The 12842-nt window shown below is 42.2% G+C and overlaps 1 protein-coding gene across 2 annotated transcripts in view; it reads right to left on the bottom strand.

Moving 5' to 3' along the window:
* The window catches only part of alc (5'-AMP-activated protein kinase subunit beta-1), a 45112-nt gene that overhangs the window by 4775 nt on the left and 27495 nt on the right, over positions 1-12842 (bottom strand). For both annotated transcript variants that reach the window (XM_071661568.1, XM_071661570.1), the window contains exon 6: positions 12005-12157. In XM_071661568.1, the coding sequence (XP_071517669.1) occupies positions 12008-12157 (150 nt within the window). In that variant the 3' untranslated portion in view covers positions 12005-12007. The remainder of the gene's footprint in view (positions 1-12004; positions 12158-12842) is intronic.

A 12842-nucleotide genomic window follows, 5' to 3' on the forward strand; every position in this document is an offset into this window, starting at 1 on the left:
GCAGTTTCTCACATGAATCAGCCACCAGCGCTGTATCATCAGCGAACAACAACTGACTCACTTCCCAAGCTCTCTCCTCCCCAACAGACTTCATACTTGCCCCTCTTTCCAAAACTCTTGCATTCACCTCCCTAACAACCCCATCCATAAACAAATTAAACAACCATGGAGACATCACACACCCCTGCCGCAAACCTACATTCACTGAGAACCAATCACTTTCCTCTCTTCCTACACGTACACATGCCGTACATCCTCGATAAAAACTTTTCACTGCTTCTAACAACTTGCCTCCCACACCACATATTCTTAATACCTTCCACAGAGCATCTCTATCAACTCTATCATATGCCTTCTCCAGATCCATAAATGCTACATACAAATCCATTTGCTTTTCTAAGTATTTCTCACATACATTCTTCAAAGCAAACACCTGATCCACACATCCTCTACCACTTCTGAAACCACACTGCTCTTCCCCAATCTGATGCTCTGTACATGCCTTCACCCTCTCAATCAATACCCTCCCATATAATTTACCAGGAATACTCAACAAACTTATACCTCTGTAATTTGAGCGCTCACTCTTATCCCCTTTGCCTTTGTACAACGGCACTATGCACGCATTCCGCCAATCCTCAGGCACCTCACCATGAGTCATACATACATTAAATAACCTTACCAACCAATCAACAATACAGTCACCCCCTTTTTTAATAAATTCCACTGCAATACCATCCAAACCTGCTGCCTTGCCGGCTTTCATCTTCCGCAAAGCTTTTACTACCTCTTCTCTGTTTACCAAATCATTTTCCCTAACCCTCTCACTTTGCACACCACCTCGACCAAAACACCCTATATCTGCCACTCTATCATCAAACACATTCAACAAACCTTCAAAATACTCACTCCATCTCCTTCTCACATCACCACTACTTGTTATCACCTCCCCATTTGCACCCTTCACTGAAGTTCCCATTTGCTCCCTTGTCTTACGCACTTTATTTACCTCCTTCCAGAACATCTTTTTATTCTCCCTAAAATTTAATGATACTCTCTCACCCCAACTCTCATTTGCCCTTTTTTTCACCTCTTGCACGTTTCTCTTGACCTCCTGTCTCTTTCTTTTATACATCTCCCACTCAATTGCATTTTTTCCCTGCAAAAATCGTCCAAATGCCTCTCTCTTCTCTTTCACTAATACTCTTACTTCTTCATCCCACCACTCACTACCCTTTCTAATCAACCCACCTCCCACTCTTCTCATGCCACAAGCATCTTTTGCGCAGTCCCTCACTGATTCCCTAAATACATCCCATTCCTCCCCCACTCCCCTTACTTCCATTGTTCTCACCTTTTTCCATTCTGTACTCAGTCTCTCCTGGTACTTCCTCACACAGGTCTCCTTCCCAAGCTCACTTACTCTCACCACCCTCTTCACCCCAACATTCACTCTTCTTTTCTGAAAACCCATACAAATCTTCACCTTAGCCTCCACAAGATAATGATCAGACATCCCTCCAGTTGCACCTCTCAGCACATTAACATCCAAAAGTCTCTCTCGCGCGCCTGCCAATTAACACGTAATCCAATAACGCTCTCTGGCCATCTCTCCTACTTACATAAGTATACTTATGTATATCTCGCTTTTTAAACCAGGTATTCCCAATCATCAGTCTCTTTTCAGCACATAAATCTACAAGCTCTTCACCATTTACAACACTGAACACCCCATGTATACCACATTACTGCCACATTACTCACCTTTGCATTCAAATCACCCATCACTATAACCCGGTCTCGTGCATCAAAACCACTAACACACTCATTCAGCTGCTCCCAAAACACTTGCCTCTCATGATCTTTCTTCTCATGCCCAGGTGCATATGCACCAATAATCACCCATCTCTCTCCATCAACTTTCAGTTTTACCCATATTAATTGAGAATTTACTTTCTTACATTCTATCACATACTCCCACAACTCCTGTTTCAGGAGTACTGCTACTCCTTCCCTTGCTCTTGTCCTCTCACTAACCCCTGACTTTACTCCCAAGACATTCCCAAACCACTCTTCCCCTTTACCCTTGAACTTTGTTTCACTCAGAGCCAAAACATCCAGGTTCCTTTCCTCAAACATACTACCTATCTCTCCTTTTTTCACATCTTGGTTACATCCACACACATTTAGGCACCCCAATCTGAGCCTTCGAGGAGGATGAGCACTCCCCGCGTGACTCCTTCTTCTGTTTCCCATTTTAGAAAGTTAAAAAAAATACAAGGAGGGGAGGATTTCCGGCCCCCCGCTCCCGTCCCCTTTAGTCGCCTTCTACGACACGCGAGGAATGTGTGGGAAGTATTCTTTCACCCCTATCCCCAGGGAAGTGAGTCAGTTGTTGTTCGCTGATGATACAGCGCTGGTGGCTGATTCATGTGAGAAACTGCAGAAGCTGGTGACTGAGTTTGGTAAAGTGTGTGAAAGAAGAAAGTTAAGAATAAATGTGAATAAGAGCAAGGTTATTAGGTACAGTAGGGTTGAGGGTCAAGTCAATTGGGAGGTGAGTTTGAATGGAGAAAAACTGGAGGAAGTGAAGTGTTTTAGATATCTGGGAGTGGATCTGGCAGCGGATGGAACCATGGAAGTGGAAGTGGATCATAGGGTGGGGGAGGGGGCGAAAATTCTGGGAGCCTTGAAGAATGTGTGGAAGTCGAGAACATTATCTCGGAAAGCAAAAATGGGTATGTTTGAAGGAATAGTGGTTCCAACAATGTTGTATGGTTGCGAGGCGTGGGCTATGGATAGAGTTGTGCACAGGAGGATGGATGTGCTGGAAATGAGATGTTTGAGGACAGTGTGTGGTGTGAGGTGGTTTGATCGAGTAAGTAACGTAAGGGTAAGAGAGATGTGTGGAAATAAAAAGAGCGTGGTTGAGAGAGCAGAAGAGGGTGTTTTGAAATGGTTTGGGCACATGGAGAGAATGAGTGAGGAAAGATTGACCAAGAGGATATATGTGTCGGAGGTGGAGGGATCGAGGAGAAGAGGGAGACCAAACTGGAGGTGGAAAGATGGAGTGAAAAAGATTTTGTGTGATCGGGGCCTGAACATGCAGGAGGGTGAAAGGAGGGCAAGGAATAGAGTGAATTGGAGCGATGTGGTATACCGGGGTTGACGTGCTGTCAGTGGATTGAATCGGGGCATGTGAAGCGTCTGGGGTAAACCATGGAAAGCTGTGTAGGTATGTATATTTGCGTGTGTGGACGTATGTATATACATGTGTATGGGGGTGGGTTGGGCCATTTCTTTCGTCTGTTTCCTTGCGCTACCTCGCAAACGCGGGATACAGAAAAAAAAAAATATATATATATACACACACACACACACACACACAAACACACACATACATACGCACATATACACACACACACACATACATATATATACATATGAAAAATGTAAGAAACAATTTAGAAAACTGAAACTTCTAGCTTGAAATGAAATGAAAAAATGAATGTCACATGATGGTTCAACCTCTGGCTATGGAAAAAGGAAATGTATAATTTATTTACACAAACATATACATATATATATATATATATATATATATATATATATATATATATATATATATATGTATATATATATATATATATATATATATATATATATATATATATATATATATATATATATATGTATATATATATATATATTTTTTTTTTTTTTTTTTTTTTTTTTTTTATTCCTCGTCTCTGTCTCCCGCGGTTGCGAGGTAGCGCAAGGAAACAGACGAAAGAAATGGCCCAACCCCCCCCATACACATGTACATACACACGTCCACACACGCAAATATACATACCTACACAGCTTTCCATGGTTTACCCCGGACGCTTCACATGCCTTGATTCAATCCACTGACAGCACGTCAACCCCTGTATACCACATCGCTCCAATTCACTCTATTCCTTGCCCTCCTTTCACCCTCCTGCATGTTCAGGCCCCGATCACACAAAATCCTTTTCACTCCATCTTTCCACCTCCAATTTGGTCTCCCTCTTCTCCTCGTTCCCTCCACCTCCGACACATATATCCTCTTGGTCAATCTTTCCTCACTCATTCTCTCCATGTGCCCAAACCATTTCAAAACACCCTCTTCTGCTCTCTCAACCACGCTCTTTTTATTTCCACACATCTCTCTTACCCTTACGTTACTTATTCGATCAAACCACCTCACACCACACATTGTCCTCAAACATCTCATTTCCAGCACATCCATCCTCCTGCGCACACCTCTAAACATAGCCCACGCCTCGCAACCATACAACATTGTTGGAACCACTATTCCTTCAAACATACCCATTTTTGCTTTCCGAGATAATGTTCTCGACTTCCACACATTCTTCAAGGCTCCCAGAATTTTCGCCCCTCCCCCACCCTATGATTCACTTCCGCTTCCATGGTTCCAAATCCACTCCCAGATATCTAAAACACTTCACTTCCTCCAGTTTTTCTCCATTCAAACTTACTTCCCAATTGACTTGACCCTCAACCCTACTGTACCTAATAACCTTGCTCTTATTCACATTTACTCTCAGCTTTCTTCTTTCACACACTTTACCAAACTCAGTCACCAGTTTCTGCAGTTTCTCACACAAATCAGCCACCAGCGCTGTATCATCAGTGAACAACAACTGACTCACTTCCCAAGCTCTCTCACCCACAACAGACTGCATACTTGCCCCTCTTTCCAAAACTCTTGCATTCACCTCCCTAACAACCCCATCCATAAACAAATTGAACAACCATGGAGACATCACACACCCCTGCCACAAACCTACATTCACTGAGAACCAATCACTTTCCTCTCTTCCTACACGTACACATGCCTTACATCCTCAATAAAAACTTTTCACTGCTTCTAACAACTTGCCTCCCACACCATATATTCTTAATACCTTCCATAGAGCATCTCTATCATATGCCTTCTCCAGATCCATAAATGCTACATACAAATCCATTTGCTTTTCTAAGTATTTCTCACATACATTCTTCAAAGCAAACACCTGATCCACACATCCTCTACCACTTCTGAAACCACACTGCTCTTCCCCAATCTGATGCTCTGTACATGCCTTCACCCTCTCAATCAATATCCTCCCATATAATTTCCCAGGAATACTCAACAAACCTATACCTATGTAATTTGAGCACTTACTTTTATCCCCTTTGCCTTTGTACGATGGCACTATGCAAGCATTCCGCCAATTCTCAGACACCTCACCATGAATCATACATACATTAAATAACCTTACCAACCCATCAACAATACAGTCACCCCCTTTTTTTTTTTATAAATTCCACTGCAATACCATCCAAACCCGCTGCCTTGCAGGCTTTCATATTCCGCAAACCTTTTACTACCTCTTCTCTGTTTACCAAATCATTTTCCCTAACCCTCTCACTTTGCACACCACCTCGAACAAAACACCCTATATCTGCCACTCTATCATCAAACACATTCAACAAACCTTCAAAATACTCACTCCATCTCCTTCTCACATCACCACTACTTGTTATCACCTCCCCATTACCCCCCTTCACTTACGCACTTTATTTACCCTATACTATATATATGTATCTTTTTATTATTATTATTATAGTTAATCTCCATTTCCCATGTCAGTAAGGTGGCACCAGGAAACAGATGAAGAATGGCCTACTGACTTATATACAAATATATATAAACAAAAATGCCCATACATACACATACAGAGATACATACATGTATACACAAATACATATTCATACTTGCTTGCTTACAATCTATTCCCAGTGCCACCCTGCCCCACAGGAAACTGCATTACTGCCCCCTGCTTGTGAGGTAGTGCAAGGAACAGACAAAAAAAGGCCACATTCGTTCACACTCAATAGCTGTCATGTGTAATGCACCGTAACCACAGCTCTTTATCCACATCCAGGCCCCACAAACCTTTCCATGGTTTACCCTAGACATTTCACATGCCCTGGGTCAGTCCGACATTGACAGCAAATCGACCCTGGTATACCACGTTGCTCCAATCCTTTCTATTCCTTGCATGTCTATCACCCTCCTGTATGTTCAGTCCCCAATCACTCAAAATCTTTTTCACTCCATTCTTCCACAACACAGCCTCCCCCTTTCTTAATGAATTCTACTACAATACCATCCAAACCAACTGGCACCTGAGGCCATCCTGTTCCACAGGAAACAGCAACAAATGCATGAAAGAAAACAGAAAATTATATATATCCCAAGGGATAGGGGAGAAAGAATACTTCCCACGTATTCCCCGTGTGTCACAGAAGGCGACTAAAGGGAGAGGGAGCAGGAAGCTAGGACCTGACCCCCCCCTTTGAAATAGCTCATCCTCCTCGAAGACTCATATTGGGGTGTTTGAATGTGTGTGGCTGTAACCAAGATGAGAAGAAAGAAGAGATAGGTAGTATGTTTAAGGAAAGGAACCGGGATGTTTTGGCTTTGAGTGAAATGAAGCTCAAGAGTAAAGAGTGGTTTGGGAATGTCTTGGGAGTAAAGTCAGGGGTTGGTGAGAGGACAAGAGCAAAGGAAGGAGTATCACTACTGAAGCAGGAGTTGTGGGAGTATGTAATTGAGTATAAGAAGATAAATTCTAGATTGATAAGGGATGGAGAGAGATGGGTGATTACTGGTGCCTATGCACCTGGTCATGAGACGTAAGTGTTTTGAGAGCAGCTGAGTGAGTGTGTTAGCAGCTTTGATGCAAGAGACCGGGTTATAGTGATGGGTGATTTGAATGCAAAGGTGAGTAATGTGGAAGTTGAGGGTATAACTGGTGTACATGGGGTGTTCAGTGTTGTAAATGGAAATGGTGAAGAGCTTGTAGATTTATGTGCTAAAAAAGGACTGGTGATTGGGAATATCTGGATTAAAAAGAGAGATATACATACATATACATATACATATATACATATGAATAGATGGTCAAAGGGCATTACTGGATTACGTGATAACTGATAAGAGCATAAAAGATAGACTTTTGGATGTTAATGTGCTGAGAAGGGCAGCTGGAGGGATGTCTGACCACAATCTTGTGGAGGCAAAGGTGAAGATTTATAGAGGTTTTCAGAAAAGAAGAAAGAATGTTTGGGAGAAGAAAGTGGTGAGAGTATGTGAGCTTGGAAAGGAGACATGTGAGGAAGTACCAGGAGAGACTGAGCATAGAATGGCAAAAGGTGAGAGCAAATGACAACAGAGGAGTGAAGGAGAAATGGTGTGTATTTAGGGAATGGCTTGCGCAAAAGATGCATGTGGCATGAGAAAGGTGGGAGGTGGGCAGATTAGAAAGGATAATGAGTGGTGGGATCAAGAAGTAAGATTGTTAGTGAAAGAGAAGAGAAAGAGGCGTTTGGAGGATTTTTGCAGGAAAGTAGTGCAAATGACGGAGATGTATAAAAGAAAGCAGCAGGAGGTCAAGAGAAAGGTGCAAGAGGTGAAAAAGAGGGCAAATGACTTTTGGGGTGAGAGAATATTAAATTTTAGGAAGAATAAAAAGATCTTTTGGAAGGAAGTAAACAACATGCATAAGACAAGAGAACAAATGAGAACATCGGTGAAGGGGGCAAGTGGGAAGGTAATAACAAGTAGTGATAAAGTTAGAAGGAGATGGAGTGAGTATTTTGAAGATTTGTTGAATGTGTCTGATGATAAGAGTGACAGATACAGGGTGTTTTGGTTGGGGTGGTAAGCAAAGCAAGAGGGTCAGGGAGAATGGTTTGGTATAAAGATAAGAGGTAGCGAAAGCCTTGCGGAAGATGAAATCTGGCAAGGTGATGGTTTTGGATGGTATTGCAGTAGAATTTATTAAAAAGGGGTGACTGACTGGCCTTTTTTGTCTCTACCTGGTGCTCCCTTGCTGGGAGGGATGCTATTTCATGTGTGGCGGGGTGGCGATGGGAATGGATGAAAGCAGCAAGTATGAATATGTATTTATTTATTTATTTATTTTGCTTTGTCGCTGTCTCCCGCGTTTGCGGGGTAGCGCAAGGAAACAGACGAAAGAAATGGCCCAACCCACCCCCATACACAATGCTTATACATACACGTCCACACACACAAATATACATACCTATACATCTCAATGAGTGAGTATTTTGAAGATTTGTTGAATGTGTCTGATGATAAGAGTGACAGATACAGGGTGTTTTGGTTGGGGTGGTAAGCAAAGCAAAAGGGTCAGGGAGAATGGTTTGGTATACAGATAAGAGGTAGCGAAAGCCTTGCAGAAGATGAAATCTGGCAAGGTGATGGTTTTGGATGGTATTGCAGTAGAATTTATTAAAAAAGGGTGACTGACTGGCCTTTTTTGTCTCTACCTGGTGCTCCCTTGCTGGGAGGGATGCTATTTCATGTGTGGCGGGGTGGCGATGGGAATGGATGAAAGCAGCAAGTATGAATATGTATTTATTTATTCATTTATTTTGCTTTGTCGCTGTCTCCCGCGTTTGCGGGGTAGCGCAAGGAAACAGATGAAAGAAATGGCCCAACCCACCCCCATACACAATGCTTATACATACACGTCCACACACGCAAATATACATACCTATACATCTCAATGTACACATATATATACACACACAGACACATACATATATACCCATACACACAATTCACACTGTCTGCCTTTATTCATTCCCATCGCCACCTCGCCACACATGAAATACCATCCCCCTCCCCCCTCATGTGTGCGAGGTAGCACTAGGAAAAGACAACAAAGGCCCCATTCGTTCACACTCAGTCTCTAGCTGTCATGCAATAATGCCCGAAACCACAGCTCCCTTTCCACATCCAGGCCCCACAAAACTTTCCATGGTTTACCCCAGACGCTTCACATGCCCTGATTCAATCCACTGACAGCACGTCAACCCCGGTATACCACATCGATCCAATTCACTCTATTCCTTGCCCTCCTTTCACCCTCCTGCATGTTCAGGCCCCGATCACACAAAATCTTTTTCACTCCATCTTTCCACCTCCAATTTGGTCTTCCACTTCTCCTCATTCCCTCCACCTCCAACACATATATCCTCTTGGTCAATCTTTCCTCACTCATTCTCTCCATGTGACCAAACCATTTCAAAACACCCTCTTCTGCTCTCTCAACCACGCTCTTTTTATTTCCACACATCTCTCTTACCCTTACATTACTTACTCGATCAAACCACCTCACACCACACATTGTCCTCAAACTTCTTCATTTCCAGCACATCCACCCTCCTGCGCACAACTCTATCCAAAGCCCACGCTATATAGCCCTCCTATATATATATATATATATATATATATATATATATATATATATATATATATATATATATATAGGAGGTAAGGGGAGTGGGGGAGGAATGGGATGTATTTAGGGAAGCAGTGATGGCTTGCGCAAAAGATGCTTGTGGCATGAGAAGCGTGGGAGGTGGGCAGATTAGAAAGGGTAGCGAGTGGTTTGATGAAGAAGTAAGATTATTAGTGAAAGAAAAGAGAGAGGCATTTGGACAATTTTTGCAGGGAAATAATGGAAATGAGTTGGAGATGTATAAAAGAAAGAGGCAGGAGGTCAAGAGAAAGGTGCAAGAGGTGAAAAAGAGGGCAAATGAGAGTTGGGGTGAGAGAGTATCATTAAATTTCAGGGAGCATAAAAAGATGTTTTGGAAGGAGGTAAATAAAGTGCGTAAGACAAGGGAGCAAATGGGAACTTCAGTGAAGGGGGATAATGGGGAAGTGATAACAAGTAGTGGTGATGTGAGAAGGAGATGGAGTGAGTATTTGAGGAGATAGAGTGAGTATTTTGAAGGTTTGTTGAATATGATACAGTGGCAGATATTGGGTGTTTTGATCGAGGTGGTGTGCAAAGTGAGAGGGTTAGGGAAAATGATTTGGTAAACAGAAAAGAGGTAGTAAAAGCTTTGCGGAAGATGAAAGCCGGCAAGGCAGCAGGTTTGGATGGTATTGCAGTGGAATTTATGAAAAAAGGGGGTGACTGTATTGTTGACTGGTTGGTAAGGTTATTAATGTATGTATGATTCATGGTGAGGTGCCTGAGGATTGGCGGAATGCTTGCATAGTGCCATTGTACAAAGGCAAAGGGGACAAAGGTGTGTGCTTAAATTACAGAGGTATAAGTTTGCTGAGTATTCCTAGGAAATTATATGGGAGGGTATTGATTAAGAGGGTGAAGGCACGTACAGAGCATCAGATTGGGGAAGAGCAGTGTGGTTTCAGAAGTGGTAGAGGATGTGTGGATCAGGTATTTGCTTTGAAGAATGTATGTGAGAAATACTTAGAAAAGCAAATGGATTTGTATGTAGCATTTATGGATCTGGCAAAGGCATATGATAGAGTTGATAGAGATGCTCTGTGGAAGGTATTAAGAATATATGGTGTGGGAGGCAAGTTGTTAGAAGCAGTGAAAAGTTTTTATCGAGGATGTAAGGCATGTGTGCGTGTAGGAAGAGAGGAAAGTGATTGGTTCTCAGTGAATGTAGGTTTGCGGCAGGGGTGTGTGATGTCTACATGGTTGTTTAATTTGTTTATGGATGGGTGAATGCAAGAGTTTTGGAAAGAGGGGCAAGTATGCAGTCTGTCATGACTGAGAGCACTTGGGAAGTGAGTCAGTAGTTGTTCACTGATGATACAGCGCTGGTGGCTGATTCGGGTGAGAAACTGCAGAAGCTGTTGACTGAGTTTGGTAAAGTGTGTGAAAGAAGAAAGCTGAGAGTAAATGTGAATAAGAGCAAGGTTATTAGGTACAGTAGGGTTGAGGGACAAGTCAATTAAGAGGTAAGTTTGAATGGAGAAAAACTGGAGGAAGTGAAGTGTTTTAGATATCTGGGAGTGGATTTGGCAGCAGATGGAACCACGGAAGCAGAAGTGAATCATAAGGTAGGGGAGGGGGCAAAATTTCTGGGAGCATTGAAAAATGTGTGGAAGGCAAGAATGTTATCTCGGAAAGCAAAAATGGGTATGTTTGAAGGGATGGTGGTTCCAACAATGCTATTTGGTTGCGAGGCGTGGGCTATAGATAGAGTTGTGCGGAGGAGTGTGGATGTGTTGGAAATGAGATGTTTCAGGACAATATGTGGTGTGAAGTGGTTTGACTGAGTAAATAATGAGAGGGTAAGAGAAATGTGGGGTAATAAAAAGAGTGTGGTTGAGAGAACAGAAGAGGGTGTTTTGAAATGGTTTGATCATATGGAGAGAATGAGTGAGGAAATATTGACCAAGAGGATATATGTGTCAGAGGTGGAGGGAACGAGGAGAAGTGGGAGACCAAACTGGAGGTGGAAAGATGGAGTGAAAAAGATTTTGAGTGATCGGGGCCTGAACATGCAGGAGGGTGAAAGGCGTGCAAGGAATAGAGTGAATTGGAACGATGTGGTATACCGGGGTCGACATGCTGTCAATGGATTGAACCAGGGCATGTAAAGCGTCTGGGGTAAACCATGGAAAGTTCTGTGGGGCCTGGATGTGGAAAGGGAGCTGTAGTTTCGGTGCAATATACCTGACAGCTAGAGAATGAATGTGAACGAATGTGGCCTTTGTCATCTTTTCCTAGGGCTACCTTGTGCACATGCAGGGGGGGGGTCGTCATTTCATGTGTGGCGGGGTGATGACGGGAATGAATAAGGGCAGACAGTATGAATAATGTACATGTGTTTATATGTATATGTTGCTGTGTGTGTATATATATATGTATACGTTGAGATGTATAGGTATGTATATGTGCGTGTGTGGACGTGTATATATATACATGTATATGTGGGTGGGTTGGGCCATTCTTTGGTCTGTTTCCTTGCACTACCTCACTAATGCCAGAGACAGTGTATTTGTGCTACACACAAAGATGAAAAACTATATATAATGCATAACTCTTTATCAAGTGGGTGTTTTAACATTTCACTTGATGGTTGCATGAACCCACTCAACATTAAGTACCTGCTATTCAATTGGTCTATATATGAGGGTGGTGACACATTTCTTGCGGAAACGATGAGACGTCGAAAGCACCATCATGCCGTCACGGATGCTCAGGGCATACATGTGATTTAACATCACATGATTTGGTTCTGGTAGAAGTGTTGGTTCACACTGTCAAATGAAGTTTATTTAGTAAACATTGAAATATGCTTTCCATTATCAATTAGTGTGAACCTTTCCAACATATGATTTCTTAACACATGTACCTAAAAAGATTTCCTATAATGTGCCTTACATTATCTATTAGCATAAACATTATCCAAGTTAACACGTGTACCTAGAATGAGACTTCCTATAATGTGCCTTCTGCCATCTATTAGTGTAAACCTTAAACAACTTAACACATGTACCTAGAATAAGATTTCCTATAATATGCCATACACTATCTAAAAGCATAAACCTTATCCAACTTAATACATGTACCTAAAATGAGACATCCTATAATAAGTCTTATACTATCATTAATGTAATCCTTATCAGTCTTAACACATGCACCTAGAATGAGATTTTCTAAAACAAGCCTTACATTATCTATTAGTGTACACCTTATCCAACTCATATGCCCAGAATGAGATTTCCTATGATATGACTTAAGGTATCAATTGGCATAAACCTTAACTAACACATGTATCTGGAATATAAATGGATGGAGTGATAAGAGAAATGACATCAAAATTAGGGAAAAAGAAGTGCAGAGATGGAGTGTGGTGATGAGGTATGGTGGCTACTGACAAACCTGTTTGTGGATGATACTGAGTACTTTGCTGAGAGTGAAGACGGGTTGCAGGAGGTTGTA

Source organism: Panulirus ornatus, unplaced genomic scaffold, assembly GCF_036320965.1.
Source record: "Panulirus ornatus isolate Po-2019 unplaced genomic scaffold, ASM3632096v1 CTG_496_pilon, whole genome shotgun sequence".
NCBI lineage: Eukaryota > Metazoa > Arthropoda > Malacostraca > Decapoda > Palinuridae > Panulirus > Panulirus ornatus.